The following is a 17,012-nucleotide window of genomic DNA, read 5'->3' as shown; positions in this document are numbered from 1 at the left end:
AGAGGCCTTGAGCCCAGGTTCCCAGAATTATTCTAGGACCTCTTCCCAGAAAGTCTTCCCCCAAATTAAAACTGACATTCAACCTAGTACTTAAAAGCTTCTTTATTTTATTCTTAAGCAACACCTTAAAAAGCAGTTACATCACAAGATTGGTATTGCAGAAAGAAGTGGAGGTGCAGTTCCAAAAAACCCCATAGTGTCTTCCAAGTATAAAAATATACATCTAAATTGTTATCCATGGAAAAGTGTACCACCGTCTCTGCCTTGAGCCGGTCCTGCCAGCTTTTGGGTCATAACTCCCCAGTACAGAGCTCAAGAGCTCATATTGGAAGGAGCATCTCCGAGTTTCATGTCACAGGCATGATTCGTAGCACAGTGGCTTAGCTGCAGCACACGGACCCAGCATTAGGTTTTATGGTGGCATTCCATAGTTGCCCCTAGGGTGAGCACGCAGCATCCAAACATCTCCTGGGAAGCATATGTCATGTACACAAAACCATCTTCATCTTTGTAGTCCCTGTAAACCTCTGCCATGGTCAAAGACATACTGGCTAGGCTTTTGTTGTTCACCAGCAGGTAGAAAGCTTGCGTAGCAGTCAGAGCCATCCTGCTTCTAATTGAAGAGGAAAAAGGAAATAAAGGACCAAACATTAGCACATTTAAGGAGGTTTCAGGCTTAGACTATAAAATACATTAAGCAGAATAGTTGCAGCGTTTCTTGTACATAGTTTATGCATGAAGTCATTGCGTAGTTTAACATCTCCATCAGAAAATTAACTGTACTTGGAAACAGGAGGCTTGCTCTGGGGAAAGGCTTAAACTGCAGGACCATAGCTGCTACTGAGCCTGAGCTTGGAGTTGCCCATTACCAAGAAGTGCTGAGTACAGCTATAGTAGGGAATGCCAGCGCAGTCTGTTACACTAAAAGTCTGCCTGCCTTTGAAAGAGTCTTTCCCAGAGACTTTACAAGTGAAGACTGACTATGCAGAAGACAAAAGTATCTTCTACATAAGTTTATAACTAGAAAGGTCGCTTCCACACACTTTTTATCGTCTGAAAGCCTTACGATTCCCCAGCACCTCAGCAGAGAATGCCACCCTGCGGGAGACCTCTTTGCCAGTGTACTTGTAAAGAACACCTGGAATGGGTGTCATGCCGCCTACCTCTAGGAGCTGCCACAAGTTTGGGCAACGCAGTAAGGTGCAACAGGAGCAGGCCAGCAGCAGCTAGAAGCAGAGCACAGCCCAGAAGCACCTTCAGCAGGCAGAAGGGGAGCAGACCAGCGCAGGAGCCTCCTACAGCCCTTATCCTCCAGTGAGGGGGAAGAGGGACCTCAGGAGCCCAGAGCTCCTTCCCTCGGGCTCCGTCCCAGCTCCCGCAGGGGTTGGTCGCCCCAGGTCCCTCTCACGCCCCGTGCCCGGCGCGGTCGGTGCCGGGGAGCGGCAGGGCACGGTCCCTACCTGATGATGGTGATGAACTGCGTCATGGTCAGCTCCTCGGGGACGAGAAACTTGGTTTTGTCCAACAGGGGAAGGTATTTCTCTTTCTGGTACCTCTCAACGATTACCTGTTTTAATTAAAGTCACTTAGAAGCCCCAGGGACGTTCCACTCCCCTCCTTCCAAAATACTCAAAGCAGAAGCCGGGAGCCTCCGCCCGCAGGGCAGCGAATTACCGGGATCTTTGTGGGGAACTTGGCCCGGATGCCGGCCACCTCCTCCCGCCGGGTGGCTGCGCGGGAGAGAGCACAAGCGTTACGCGCGCGCCGCCCGCCGCCCGCCACCCCTGTTCCACCGCGCCGCACCGCGCCTACCCAGACTCTTGCGCAGCTTGAAGGGCCGCACCGCCTGCACCCCAGGACCCGCCTGCATCCCGCCGCCTGCAGCCACCGCCGCCCCGCGAGTCTTATGGGCCCGGCCCGGCGCCGCCCCGCGGAACGGAGGTGCGGCCGCTAACGGCCCCGGCCCTCCCGGCGCGGCCCGCCCCTCGCGGTGTGCGGCCTGCTCTGAGGGACGGCGTGCGAAGGGTGGGTTGCCTGCTTCGCGCTTGGCAGCTGCCTTGAAAGTATCAATTTAATATCTATCCTAGCGGTGCCCAACCTTCTGGCTTGCCTGGGCCGCGCTGAGTGAAGAGCAATTGTCTTGGGCTGTGTATACGTAATTTGCACGGAAAGTAATGCCTCCTATGTATTTCCATGGAAACTGCAACATATTCAAAGAGCACAATAACACTATTTCCTAGAGTACGTTCTCAGCTATGAAACGCTATTTTTCATCATAGTCACACCATTAGCTGTGCATTTTCAACAGTGGTGAACAAGAGCCTGCATGCTGTGCTCAGGAAAATCTGCACCAGCAGAGGTGACCCACTGTCACTGTCACCACTGCTGAAATGCACCACCACCGCCTCACTGCGCTCACATCCACTGTTTGGTCTCCATCAACATTCAGCAAGCATTGCGATGAATGTCAGTGGGTGCCATTTTTCCCATACTGGTCGAGTTCAGTTCCACACCTTTGCCATACGCGCTTACACCATTCTGTCAGACTGTCCCTCTGCTGCCATCTGTCACACAGCAACAACACGTGATAGAATATTGGTGGGAAGGCTGAACCTCTACTGCCATACCACCAACATCTGCCTCTGACATCGTGGGACAGCATCATAAAAAAGGAGGCATTACTTTCAGGGCAGCCCCAATAAAATATGTAATATAGTTCATATATGTAAGTAATGCAATTTTTTTAATCTTCAATATTTTTATTGGGGGAATTAAAAAGAGAGAGAGAGCAACAATAACATAACACTGGTGGGATATGTGACTTTGTTTGTGAGAAACTGTAAGTTTCTCACATCAGTGTCTGGTTCGATGGCAGTGGCTGTAGTTCTTAGTGAGCTCTGGAGGAGTTTGACAGATTTTTGATGAAATTCACTCTTCCCATGCTTCATCCTTGAAAAGAGTTGTTCACAAATGTATGTACTGCCTGAGAGCAATGACAGGAATAAGGCATGACTGTGAAGCAAGGGATGTTTCTCTCTGGTAAGAGGGGGCTTATAAAAGTCTTGTGAAGAGATATGATCACATTTTTGAGTTGAATGTCTGATGGCATCTCTATATATTCCATTTTAAAATTTGCAGGTAATTTGTTTATGTTGACTAAAATGGAGTAGCAAACATACCAAAAAATTAATGGTTTTTTTTTTTTTTTTGCAGTCTCAAAACATTCTCAAATTTCTTTAACAAAATAGAAAGCACGGCTGCGTATATTTTGCTGTTCACAGGACTGCATTTAGTGCATCAAAATGCATGAAATTATTTGCATAACTTGAGTTATCGCTGCACTGCACCCTCCCCATGCCCTGGTTTCAGCCCAGACAGTGCTAATTGTACATTGATGTTTGTTGTTGAGTGATGGGTGTGCACCCAGGGCTGAAGCGGGCTGCTCAGTGGGGAAGAGCTGCCACCATGATGGCACAGGGCGGCCACAGTATGCTCTGGGTTGGCCATGTGGCCCGCAGGCCGCAGGTTGGACATGCCCAATCTATTCCATCTGCCATGCCAAAGGCAACTGGGAGCTGCTAAAATGAGTGAGGGTTTACGAGTGGTGGTCTCGGCTGCTGTTCCAAGACAAAACCAATGACTGTCACTTTGCATGCTTTTACTGTCAGTCTTGCAATGTGTTCTGCAAGACTCAATTCTTGGTTCCTAAAGTTTTCCAATCAAAGGAGAATCTCAGCTCTCATATAAAAATAGAATTAGGTTTGTAGCCTCATAGTCTCTGTTAAAAGCGCTGTGTAACACTAAACATGACCTCATGATCCAGTGACCAGCTGTCCTGATTTCCAGCTGCCTTCCAGAGTGCACCACCCAGGGCTGAGGTCAGGAGGACTGCTGAGCTGTCCACTCCTCACCTGGAAGCTCAGGAGTCCATCACAGCACAGCTCCCCAGGTGGCACCACAAACTGAGGTGTGCAGAGAGGACAGGGTGTGTTGCTCTGAGGAGCTGCTGAGCTTGGGGCTTGGGAGAGGAGCTGATGCAGGGCTGAGTGCTGCCAACACAGCTTTCCAAGGGGCCCTTCCCCAGGATAGGTCTCCCAAGCCGAGCAGGAGAGCTCCAGGGCTCCAGCTCCTGTCAGAGTTGCATGTGGAGCACCTGTGCTTGCTTCCATGCAGCCACCAAGTGCCTTGTTTCCAGAGTGGTGATTCCCTTCATAAGCAGCTGCTTGTCAGAAAACTGAGCACCTGACAAGAGGGGGAGCTGAAGAAGAGAATTTCCAGTGAGATTCTCAGTTATGGCTCTAATTTCTGCAGCAGCTAAAAGTGAGCACAGTTAGCAGGTGCCCTGCGTTACATCATCGGGAGGCAGAGAGCATGGGAGGTTGTCTGTGTGTCTGCACAGCACCTGTGCTCACTCTAGCACCAAATTATCCAGATTCAGACTTGAAGTGGAATATGTTCCTTCCTCTCTCCTTTCCCTTGGAAGTTTTTCTCACTTGCACATGATTATTGAACTGGTACAGCAATTCTGTTGCAGTGTTCTTGGAGTGCTATACTGGAGCAGAAACAGAAGGATGAAAGGTAACTGTTATTCTTTTTTTTACCTACTTGAATGCCTGAAGACTGCACTGATAGGAGTCCTGTAAGTCCATGAACTTTAAAGCAAAAGGTTGGCCTATCTTATCTAATCCCGTGTCACTGCTACATTTATAGCCTTTTCCAGGTTGGCAGCTGTATGATTGAATGTTGATCTATCCATTGTCTCTAATAACGTGATCCCAGCCTCACAGACCTACTCATTTACGGAGTCTGGCTCAGAAGAAGTTAGCTTAAATGCTGCAAAGAAAGAGCATATTCTTTACCTTGTTCCATTCCACACGAAGATGTTAAAAACCTTTCTCAGTATCAAGGCGCTTCAGGCAGGGAATTGTTTTCCCTGAGTAAGATGGTGCAGGGTGTCAGGAACGTGAGGATTCTGCAGAGTTTTTGTTTCAGTGGGCACCAGGAAGTTTGTGTGAAAGACAGAATTGCAGTGTCCTGAAGTAAGCTAGTAGGAGCTTTCCAGGAAAGGACAGAATCTGGTTTGACCTAGAGGTGTTGCTGAGCTCTGAATTGATACTGCTGGAGGGGAGCAGTGAGTCAGCCAATGACTGAGAAAATACCTGCAGGCTTTGCCTCCTGACCGAGTGAGGGGAGCTTCTGCCATGGACTTTCTAGCATTTGTGAGTTACCTGTTCTAAAATTTGATTGCTTTGCCTGCTAGTTTGTTTTACTTTCAGGAGATTTCACCGATTACCTTGATTCTTGAACTTTGTCATGCTGGTGTTTTGGGGTATTTTGTTGTTGTTTTCAGAGATTCAGGATGAGGGTGATGAATGGGCTCTAATGTGAGGCCTTTTTCTTAGTCTGTGCTGTTCTGTTCATGCTGGTGTTGCTCTGACAGAGGTCTTTTTCAGGCTTTCCTCTAACACAGATGAATTAGAGAAAGCGCATTTCCCCAAATTGTTCTTAATCGTAGAATTGCTTGAGTTGGAAGGAACTCTTAAAGGCCACCTAGTCCAACTCCCCTGCAATGAACAGGGACACCTACAACTACATCAGGTTGCCCAGGGCCCCATGCAACCTGACCTTGGGTGTCTCCAGGTATAGGGCATCCACCATCTCTCTTGACAACTTGTTCAGAAAATAAGCAGCTCAGAAAAAGAGAAACCTGCTCTGAAGAACTTGAAATCTGAATTTCCCAGACAAGATAAAATGAGGCAGAAAGAATTTCAGCTGCTGCAAAAATCTGAGATGCAAAGAATGCATGTAATAGGCTGAACACAATTTTGAGGGGAAGGCTATGGTACAGCACACAACTGCTTCTACAGTCTTGGAGCACATACAGATTGAAATGATCACAGGACCAGACTAGTCTGCTTCTTTAGAAATTCATCAAAAAAAAAAAAAAAGGGGAGGGAAAATAGGTCAAGCAGACAAACATTGAGATTTTATGTGTGGTTGCATTGAAAACTCTAAAAAGCTATAAAATCCCTGACCAGCTGCTGTCAGGCAGCTGAACACCTCATGTTAAAAATCATACTTCCTAAGCTTTCCAGTAGCTCCTTCAAGAAGAATAAAGAAATAGAAAGTACAGACTGCTTGAGAAGGTACAAGCTGCTTCAGACAGGGCTTAGCCCTGGCACATCACAAAGGCAGGATTACACCACACATTAACCTGCTAAATGTGGCTGTGCATGTGCATCCAGTTGCAATCCAGTGGATCTGTAACTTGGTCTTTCCCTAGCAGGAAATGCCAAATACCTCTTCAGATGGGGAATTCTCTTTGAGCTTTGTGAATGCTCCTCTGTTCTTTCCTGCTCCGAATCAGAAGTTCCAAATTATATTTCTGTAGCATGTATGAGAGTTTGAATGACATTAGCTGTGATTCGCTATGGCTGTGGGTTGGTTATTCTAAGCTCTGTAACAACATCACAAAAAAGTGTAAAAGATGCTGAGGCTTTTGCATCGCTTTATTGGAATCTCCTCCTCCCTTCTGCAAGGGCTTTTTGATCAGATGTGCCACAGGGCAAGAAACAGGCTCAGGTGTGGGTGTCTGCAGGAACTGCAGCACTGCTTTCAGGTGGGTATGGGAGCTGCTGTAGAGCTGAGGACCAAGAGCTGCTTGTGCTGACCAGAGGACTGGGATGCTCTGCTGTCAGCCTGAGCAGCATGTGCAAATGCCAAGAGGCTCTGGCCAGGATTTTGCCAGGTGCAGAGTGCATTCAGCTGAAGTCCCTGTCTGTAACCACATTGCATTCCTGCTTTGGAGGATTCTGTGGTGCTCCCTGTGCCTGTGTACAAACCTAGGGTTCAGAGTCAGTTAAGGAAAAAAAACTCAATAAATGGAAAAATGTGGACTGATTTAGAAGGGATTTGTGCTCCACTGGAAATAATTCACTGCGTGGTACATGGCAAAAGGCATCCTGGTACCCCATAAAGTGAGATCAGCATTTCTTCATCAGTCAGTGCATTGGTGCTGAGTTAATTCCAGTGCAGCACATCTTGGATGACAAATGAAGCATTGCCCTGGTTATAAATTCCATCCAGCATTAATAATCCTGAATACAAGCTGATATATAAGCTGAGGAGTTACGTGCAGAAGGCTCGGGATGGTTATATGTAGGCTAACAACTTAAATGCGAATGATGCAGCACTAGAAGGACAGAGATTTATTTATTTAAGCAGCCTAGCTGAACGAGAAGAAAAATTGCAGCATGATGTTCGAGGGAAAAAATGTGAGCTGGCAAAATGAAGGCTTATTTGTCGCATTGTGGAAGTCTGTGAAGATTTATGTGTAATTATCTTAAATAAATGCTTTCATGAAGGTTATCTATATGTGAAAATGGAATATTTGAGTCAAGAGGGGTTTGGAAAGCCCTGAAGTGGTTGGGCACAGCCAGCCAATTTAATGGTTTTTAAGAGAGCCATCCTCAACATAGCTGGCTACAGGCAGGGATCTTTTGCCTCCTTCCCTTCTGCAGCGCCTCACCTGCCCGTTTCTCCTCCTGTGTCACAGAAGCAAACCCTCAGACTACTTCTTTCTCATGAACCTGAAGTAATTGTGTGCCAGCGAGTAACTTTCTCCAAATTCATGAGTCTTTCTACCAAAAACTTGTTGGAGGGTTCTCATGTTTCAGAGGATGCTTAGTCCTGTTTCTCAGATTGATGGTCCAAACTCACCTGTTAATGAGGCTCGGGTCATGGACTGAGCCCTTCTGAAAGCACTGAGATATGTTTAAAAGTCACTGTGGTATTTCTGGGTTGGTTGGCTAGGGGTTAGACGTAAATTTAGGTCTTTGTCTCCTGATGTTTTTAGCCCTTATGTTGAACCTAGGTCAATTCTCTACATTTTTAGTGTAGCCATAAGTGTTGGAAATGAATTCTGTTACTTTTAAATGAGAGACCACGCGTCTGTTCTGTATCAGAGCTTCGGACTGTGAGCTTAAAATGCCTGTTCTGCAAAAGAAGCTTCAGTCAGACACGCTTAATCTTCTCTCCATCTTACCTGAAACTATCCTGCACCAGTGGGCAGCTCATTTCTGTACTGGATTGCTGCCATTGAAAGGTTAAAGTGCTATTGTCTGTGCTGCCCATAATGTACATGCTGTACCCTGGAGATGGCAAAATTCAAGCAGGATTTTGCTATGGTGGAGTAGTTTCTGTATGCAAGTTTTTGATTTTAATGGCACCATTAGGCATACTTTTCTTGACTGTTGTATCCTCCATTTAAATATTTTGAGACCTTTCTCAACTTACTTTTTATTAATTAACTTATTAAATTTTCAACCATATTGAGAGAGTTGAGCAGGCAGAGTTACAGTGAGATATTCTCAGTTCTTTTTAAGTTATTCACCATGTGAGTGCTTCCATATTAGCATTTTAAATTTGAGAAGAACTTGAAACCTCAATTCTCAATGTTTTTTTGCAAGAATTACTCAAATTGAAGATTCTAATGGAAAGGTGGCATAGGCTGGCCAGCCTTGGTCACGTTCCTTGCAGGTGCACCTCTGATTTTCTGTCTCCTGCTGTACTGTAGTTTACTGGTGTTCTCTCCCTCAGGGGTTGAGCTTGAAGTCTAAAATGATGCTAAAAAGGGAAAAACACCATAGGATCCTCCTTTCCCACCATCTGCTCTCTCATTATCATTGCTGAGATACAACGCGCTATGTTTTCTATCTACAGAAGAAACAGAATTGATGTTGTTCTTGCCAGCCAAATTTCTTGGTCCTCCCTTTGAGAAACTGAAGAAATATTCTCCTGTGTAGACAAGCCACTTAGCTTTTCTTTGGAGTATAGGGCTTCAGTAAATGGATTTCCCTTTGTGAAATATCATAACATATAGTTGTTGCTGCTGTATGGCTAGCAGCAAAGGAGCGCACTGAATGGTGCCGCTCAGGGGCTCCTGATAGCAAGGCTCTCCCATGGGCTAGGACTGGTTAATGAGCGCTGCTGTCAGATCATTGGCTTTTCTGGGAGCTCGTGCCTCCTTGCCTGTTACAAGGAACTGCTGGTACTTCACACACATAGCAGCAACAGCTGATGCAAAAGCATAACAAAGGGGAAAATGCTCAAAACTTTGCTCTGATTAGAATTTACTGAGCATCTGTTTGAATAAATCTGATTTTTGGATGTCTGTTATGGACTGGAATTCTGGGACCATTATTTCCCTCTTCTGGTAATGTGTCTTCTGTTCTACTTGGGAGCATATTTGCGTTCTGTCTTGCTGCTTTTAGTAATGTTACTCTGTGCTTGTGCTTTGGTGAGAGAAAACAGCATGCCATAAAATCATAGGATCATTAAGGCTGGAAAAGACCACTAAGGTAATCTAGTCCAACCACCAACCCATCACCACCATGCCCACTAACCATATGCCTCAGTGCCTCATAATGTTCCTCACGTTCTGTAAAAATGGGTTTAAAAGTTATACTTTCTCCATATAAGATGGACAAAATTGGTTGAAGAAGTTTTCCTTGCATACCATGTTTTAAAGCTTTCCCTCAAGTATGGCTGAGCTGTTTCTAGATGGGATGTCAGTGGCTTTGCGTCCAGCTTGTTCCTGGCCTCCCTGTGGAGCCTGCCAAGAATGTGTCATATGGTGCCAAAAGTAGCTACTGGGGTTTGGGTTGTAGATGTGGAAACTGGCTTCTATCTTAGCCTTTAGAAAGGGTGTTGTAACTGACAGAGAGCAGAGGATTTTAAAAATATCCTTAGCGTATCCCTGTGAGGCTGGCAGCTTTGTCATCAGTCTGCTGGAATGCCTGACAGAAGAGTCAGGAGAGCCTCGCTGTCTGCTGGGGCAGTGGTGGAAGCATGGCTCACTGGGAGAGCGATGTGCAGCGTCTCCAGGAGGGGCCAGGATGATTGGGTACCTCTCCTTTCAGTGTAGTTAAGGAGGCTGGATCCCTACCAGAAAATTGCTCTGCACCGCATGAAAATCTAAACTGTTTGAGATGTTCCAATTACGCTCTCAGAAATGGTGGCTCTCAGGATTTGTAGCCCCTTTAAATTGTTTTTAGCAGAAACACCTAAAGTTTATTGCCAAACTGCAAAACTACAGGGGAAAAAAAATAAGAAAAACACCTCTAAGTATAAAGGAAATATTGAGTCCCTGCTTTACAAATTCAGTTCTGTCACTTTGTCTTAAAGATTCTTTATAAGGGAATTTTATAAGATGTTAGGAAGAATGCACAAATTGATGGATGGAAAAGAAAGGGAAGTTTGATCTGATAAGGAGGCTCCCGAAGTTACTATTCTCAGTACTTGCCGGACTGTGTGATCTTAAACAAGTCCTGGAAGAGCAGCCAAGCCCCTTAGCCACATCAGGTACTTCACTGCACAACAGATATGTGTTAACCAAGAGCTTGGTCAATGTGCCTGTGCCAAGCACAAAATTCTATAGGAATTCCAAGAATTTATTGAATATGAAAATGCTGACAAGTGGTTTGGACTGATACAAGATTATGGGGAATCATAGCACAAATGTATGAATTAGCAGACATGCAAAACTGCCTGTTTGAGGAATCCAACTGGAGAGCACTAAATTCAGAATCCAGCCTCCTTGAGTTCTGCACAGTTCAATGGCCAGAGACAGAATTTCCTGCAGAGGATCGGTACAGTGTATGTGCTCTGAACTGTTCTGCTCAAGTCCTTACCTTCCCTTTGGCCACGTGGAGAGCCCGAGCACATGAAGTAGGTGAAGCTCAGCCTCTTATGAGTGGGCTCCATTCTGCCGTAATCACTTCCAGCAGAATTTCCTTTGCTTAATGACATGTAGGCTTGCTCAGTTTCTTAGTGCTATCAAGTTAAATTTTCAAAATAAGTTGTGCCTATGTCATCCAGCCTATTTATGTTGCATCTATAAATTGAGTACTTTTTTTTTAAATTCAGTTGTACAGAGGATGCCAAGATAGCTTAAACTAAAAAGTTGTCCCATCTGTCTGTGGGAAATGGACTTATAGTGAAGCACTGAGAAACAGTATGTATAAGAGATGGGTGGGTTGGGGAACCCTCGATAGAGGGCAGGCCTGTGAACATGACAGTGCAAGAGAGCTGGTTGTTCAATCCATAAGCTTTAGTGTGTGTGACTAACACATATGGGGGAGATAAGACAATTCTTCCCAACCTCTACAGTACTGTAGTTATTGCGGTACTGTAATTAAACCTCAAATGCAACGTGCAGGGGGCTACGCATGATGGAGCTGTTGAGTACGCAAACATGTAGCAGTGTCTTGCCTTTCGCCTTCTTGAGCAGACCTAACTGCTTTGGAAGCAGAAAGCTTTCATCAGCTGTTTGCTTCCAGGTTCTCTATCCTTTTACAGACAGTTTCCTGAGAAGCGCTACAATGCTGGTTTCACACTGTAGCGATCAAGAGCTGAAGGCAGCGGTAGCTCTGCACTTGTTGCTGTTGGTGGCTGTAGCCATGCAGCGAATGCCAGCAATGGAACGTGGTCTTTGTGCAGTGTGATTATAAGGTGAAGCTCCCAGAGATAATCCTGCATAGGAAATGCTGATTAAAAGGATTTTTCCATGATTTAATTGACAGCTGAAATAAAGCAGATCCAAGACCTGGTAAAAGCCCCAACCCAAATATAAGCATAGGTAAATGTGATAGATGGTAGCTGTGGCTCCTGTTGGTGGCCTACGTAAGTATCAAATAACTCATGGAACTGATGTGAGGGCTGTTCAGTACTAGGTTCCTGATGTGGATCTTGCTTTAATCGTCAGTAACTTTAATCAACTTATCTCTGATGAAGACTACTAGAGCAAACAGATAGGACAGTGCAGCTCTAGTTTCTGCTGTGCAGGTCCCCCTGAGCAGCATACTTGTTGACAAAGAGGGCAAGTATCAAGCGTAAATTTTCATCTTGTTTTAAAGAGGATCTCTCAAACATAAGGTTGAATCACACTTAGAAAGTAGTAGTCCTTCACAGGAGATATGCTTGTCCTACATTTCAAAGGGGGACAGCAGGGACCACTGGACCTGCCCGTTAGTGGTTGTGGGCAAAGTTAGCATTACATCCCTGGAGCCTTCTTGCAAACATAAATCCCCTCCCCTCACAGGCACACCTGGCTCTGCACCAGCATGCTGCTGCCTAGAGGACCTGTAGTCTCCGGTTCGTTAGCCAGAGGTGTTCACCTTTAAAACTGGCTCTATTTGCAGCCTGGGATTTTTCCTTCAAACCAAACAGCTCCAAGAGGGCTGCAATTGGACTCTAGAAGGAGACATTAAATATTCAGACAGAAAAAGCCAGAGTTGTTCTCCTTACTCATATTCTAGCTCAATATATTTTACACATTTCATCAGGTGCTTCTCCTGCAAATAGCTTTACCTTTATATTTATTTGTGTGAGCAGTATCATGATATATTGAATATTTTATTACTGAAATACATGTAGAGGTGTATTTGCATATATCACTAAGAGCTTATTGGGAAACCAAGTTAGCTTTGTAACAGCTGTGGCGTGCATTCGTATGGACTGTCAAATTAGTCAGACTTGTTCCTTACGTAGCATTAGCTCCATGCAACTGTTAACTGCAACAGCTGAAAAGAAATGTTTATTAACATAAAATCTCTCGCCTTTGAAATTTCAGTGTTCTCAGTGTATTGAGTCAAGAAATTCTGTTCTTGTAATTTCTTTAATGAAAAGTGAGATGTAGTATCACATCAGGTGGTGAATGTATGTGTACCTACAAATATACATAAGTATATGTTAGTATATATGTTTACACATGGAGACATATAAATGTCATTTCTTCTTTTTCTCTGAAGGCTCATAGTCAGGTATGCACTGTGGATTCAGTAAGTTGCTATGGATGTACATGATACATAATGATTAAACAGCCCAGCTGTCTGTGGTCAAACGCAGCATTTCACCAAATGCCTCTCCAAAATAAAAATTCTTCCAGGGAATGATTTATAATTTAGACCTGTAAAACGGTTTCCTGGATAGTATTTGTTTCTTATGTGTAATGTGGTTTGAAATTTGCTTTCTGATCCAGCTCTCAGCAGTTGTCTCTGAAATGGGTTTGGTGATGGATGCTGGCAAGCTGCCTAAAAATGACTAGATATTTTGCCTCTCTAACATCTGTTTCCAGAGTGATGACTTAGTGTCTAGCATCGTGTTAATGTCACACAGGAAAGGAAACGGGGTGAGAGAGTCACTAATAAAAATGACTTGAGCTGGACTCCCAGAAGAAGAGCTATGGAGCCAACTGCCTGAGATTGTGTTCCTGAATAGGAGCAGAATCAAAACTTGTTGAGGGCTTGAGTGAGAACAGATGTGTGCTGAGAAAATGAAAATGGTGGGATGGGTCTAGCTGAGGCAGGTACTCAGAGTGGTGATGGGACCCTTGGTCTGGGAAGGTGCTGGAGCAAACCTCTGACTGAATGAATGAAAGCAGAAGTCTTTCATCCTGCATTATCTTCAGTGACCTGAGTCTGTGTCCTGTACGTAGGTAAGTCCCACTCATCAGGGTACAGTCAGCTGAAAGCTCCTCCCCTCTTTCATGCCCAGCAGAGCCTCCCATGCAGTACAGTTCAGTGACTCCCAGTGAAAGTATTCTTACCGCTAGCCACCATGGAACTGGGCTCCTTGCCACTTTTGCGTGGCTCTCCTTTTGTTTCCCAGAACTGAAATGACAGCTAGCCAGCCAGGGACAGACCCAGCCCATTGTCTGTGAGCTGCCTGTAGAGCACTGGCACCATGCAGCAATCATTACCACAAAATATTTTGTTTCTAATACTTTGAATTATTTCAGGAAAGGTTTGTGTTGTCTTAAGCCTCAGCGATGGAACTCTGGCTGCTTTTGGAGCATCTTTCTTTTCTGGTGGGATTTGCAACCTGTCTATAGGAAAAAGGTGTCAATTTCCTTGTTGCTGGGATTAGCAAAATACTACTTTTTTCTTATTTTGGAATACAACCTGTATCTTGAAATCTAGAGAGCAAAGAAGATGCAGTCATTTCCTATGCTTAGAATTGGGGCTATCCTATGAATATTCTGTATAGAAAACTCATTTTGATAAGGCTGTTTCTCCCTTAAAAAACAAATTGCGTGCTGTGACTCGTGCACATACTTTTAATTTACAAACTAGGGCAATTTTTGTCAGTGTTTTGACTGTTGAATAAATTCAAGTAGTCTGAAGTGCGTTCATACCCCTAGTAAAGATGTGAGAGCAAAATTCACCATTACCAAGTTACAATGCATTGCTTTTTTACTTCAGCCCAATGTTTCATTTACAACCCTGTTGGTCAGAGAGTCTTCCACCCTGGTATGAGAACTGATATGTGTAGCACAAATGTCAGCAGTGCTCCTGGCTGCCTGTTGTCAGTTCACACAGTCTTTTTTTTTTTTGCTTTAAAATTACTAAAATATCTAAGGATGAGTATGAGATGTCTTGGGCGATCAAATTAAGCAACAAGAAGTAGGCTGCCTTTTCACAGCATGCTCTGATGTTCTGCAGCTTTCAGATTAGGTTGATTTAGATATCAGGTATGGTCTCTGTTTTCTAATTGTGTGGGGAGAAAAAAAAAAAGGTGGGGCTGGTGAGGGTGGGGATGTGTCCATGACATAGGCAGCTCTGACTCAGACACACAAGTAGCACATCTGTAGAGCAAGAAGGAGTAGTTTTTCATATGAACTGTTTTCACACTATAGCCACACTGTGACAGACTGGGACAAAATCTCCAAAAACTTCAGCTAACCTCTGGCTCTGTGCAGAAAGCTTTGCACTGTCAAGCCTACAGGGAACTTTTGATTGTTTGGCTCATAGACAGATGGCCATTTAGAGTCTGGGCGTTTATTCACTCTGCTCATTGCACCTCCATGAAGATAGGAACAAAATGCTAATGTGCTCCAGACTGATTTGGTCTCCAAACATGAAACAAGTCATACTTTTTTACTCCCAGCTGACAGTAGAAATCAGGGCTGTAAAAGCTCTGCCTAGTGGAGGATTATATGATGGTGTTTGAGAGACGTAGCATCAAGCCATTTTTGCTCAATACATTGTGACAGATGCAAGTTGAAACTGCCCAGGATGAATGTGATGCAGCCTAATGCTCAGGTGTGGTTTATTTAGGATAATTGCCCAGTGACGCGGTTATCCTTCTGGAGCACCCTGGAAGGTCCAACAGCACTAGCAATGTACGTGTCTTTGTGTTCTCTTTCTGAGTACCTCTAGCAGAGTAAGGAAAACCTTTGACTTTCCTTAACACAGGAATTAAGCCAAAGGAAGTCATCAGTCTGCTGTACCTTATTCTTGTATTAAGGGGTACTTTTCTTACCACAGAGCAGCTGGACTGCTAATTAAACAAAACATCCTTTACATCTCCAAAACTAGTATAGCTGAATATCCACTGTCAGAGAATTATATATTTTAATAATGGTTTTAATGGGAGGTTTATTATTTGTATTTTCTTCTTGTTTGCCTTCTCATGCTGGGTGCTGTACTCACACTATTCAAAAAGGAGGATCTTGCTGTAAAGAGTTCTCAGCCTGAGTGCTGGGCAGGACACTTAGGTGTGTAAGGGGGCAGAAGAGATGGCTGAATGGCTGGGCAGTGTGAGGGAGGGGGCTTTGGGTTGCTGACAGGGGAAGCTCAGCCACTCTACACACACACACACACACACACCTAAAGGGAGGCCAGAAAGAGATTTCTGATATGGGATATGTTATAGGAGTTTCCATACGGAGAAAGATTTGGCATAGGCACATTCCCATTTTTGTCAGTGTGACTCACTCTTACTGTGCAACAATTGGTCCTGTATCCACTCGCTTTCTCCTTCGTGCCGTGAAAACTGGTTCCTTAGGCAAACCTGCCAGATGAAGAGATGACCTTTAAAGTTTTCACATGGAACAAGCTTAGTTTGGCAGATTCCAGGTTTTAGAGACTGCGATTTCTTGCTCTCGGTGAACTTTTGCAGCATCTCCACAGGGGAGTCCTGAGATAACAATGTGTTAAAACAGGTGACAGTGGAGAATTAGCCCTTGTGGTCACAGCTGCCCACAGACAGGTACTGAGTGCGTGCATACTGACAGCCACAGACTCCACTGTAGTTTAGGTATCCAAAGAGCATAAAGGCCGGGGTGACTGTGAATGACTCCTATGTGCTGTTTGAATGAAGGTAGTTTGGAGAATGGCCATTGGCACCTGAAACAATTACTACTCTGCACATGGATTTGACCACCCCAGACTAGTTAATCACGAAAGGAGCTTCGCATGGCATCTCAAGGTGAGAGCCATGTTTTCGCTACAGATATAGGAAAGTCCTGACAGCAGCTCACGACAGAAGGCAGTAATGGTGTTCATATGCACTTACAATATTTGCATGCGGCAGTGTTTGTAAAGTATCCTGAAGGCAATGCAGCCCTTCAAATCTAAACTCATCTGCAGCCAAGGCCACTCCTTGCCCTTGGGAAAAGCAGTCACAGTGGCAAGGATGCCTGGGCAGATGAAATTGAGGAGTTCCTGCATTGTACTGGAGGCAAGCTGTAGAGCAGTGACCTGCTGTGGCATAAAACAACAAAACGTTGGCTCTTGACTCCATGAGGTAGTCAACATCAGCCGCAATAACTGGGTGGCTAATCAGAGTTAACTGCCTACATGGAACAACTTTCTTCATGTCTCATTTTGAACCACTGATAACTCCATGAGTGTGGAGGTCTTGGAAGTGATTCACATGCTTTTAGCCTTGGGTTTACTTGTGACTGGGTTCATAAACATAGACCAGTATACGAAGGCAGGTGCATGTACTGTGGTACATTACAGATTTTTTTATTTACAAAGTATCAACAATTTGATTTAAGAAATTACCAGAGTTAATCTTGATTTTTATGCAGTGTAAATGCTTCATATATTATGTACTTTCCTGTAAACATAAATTGTCAACATATAAATTTTAGAAAGCCTCCTTTCACTTTTTCTTTTTTTTTTAATTAGTTATCTTTCAGGAGCAAAGGCTCTGCACTATGAATA

General features: G+C 44.5%; 1 protein-coding gene across 1 annotated transcript; it reads right to left on the bottom strand.

The window, feature by feature from the left end:
* Positions 88 to 1,934, bottom strand: MAP1LC3C (microtubule associated protein 1 light chain 3 gamma). Its single transcript, XM_021390868.1, has 4 exons — positions 1,813 to 1,934; positions 1,675 to 1,730; positions 1,461 to 1,567; positions 88 to 613 (listed from the first exon to the last, which is right to left on the bottom strand). The coding sequence occupies exons 1-4, from the start codon at positions 1,868 to 1,870 to the stop codon at positions 406 to 408; spliced, it is 429 nt and encodes a 142-aa protein (XP_021246543.1). The 5' UTR covers positions 1,871 to 1,934; the 3' UTR covers positions 88 to 405.

The sequence above is a fragment of the Numida meleagris genome, chromosome 3 (assembly GCF_002078875.1).
Source record: "Numida meleagris isolate 19003 breed g44 Domestic line chromosome 3, NumMel1.0, whole genome shotgun sequence".
Classification (NCBI taxonomy): domain Eukaryota; kingdom Metazoa; phylum Chordata; class Aves; order Galliformes; family Numididae; genus Numida; species Numida meleagris.
Note: the sequence above shows the minus strand (reverse complement) of the source record. Positions and strands in the feature narration are given on the sequence as shown.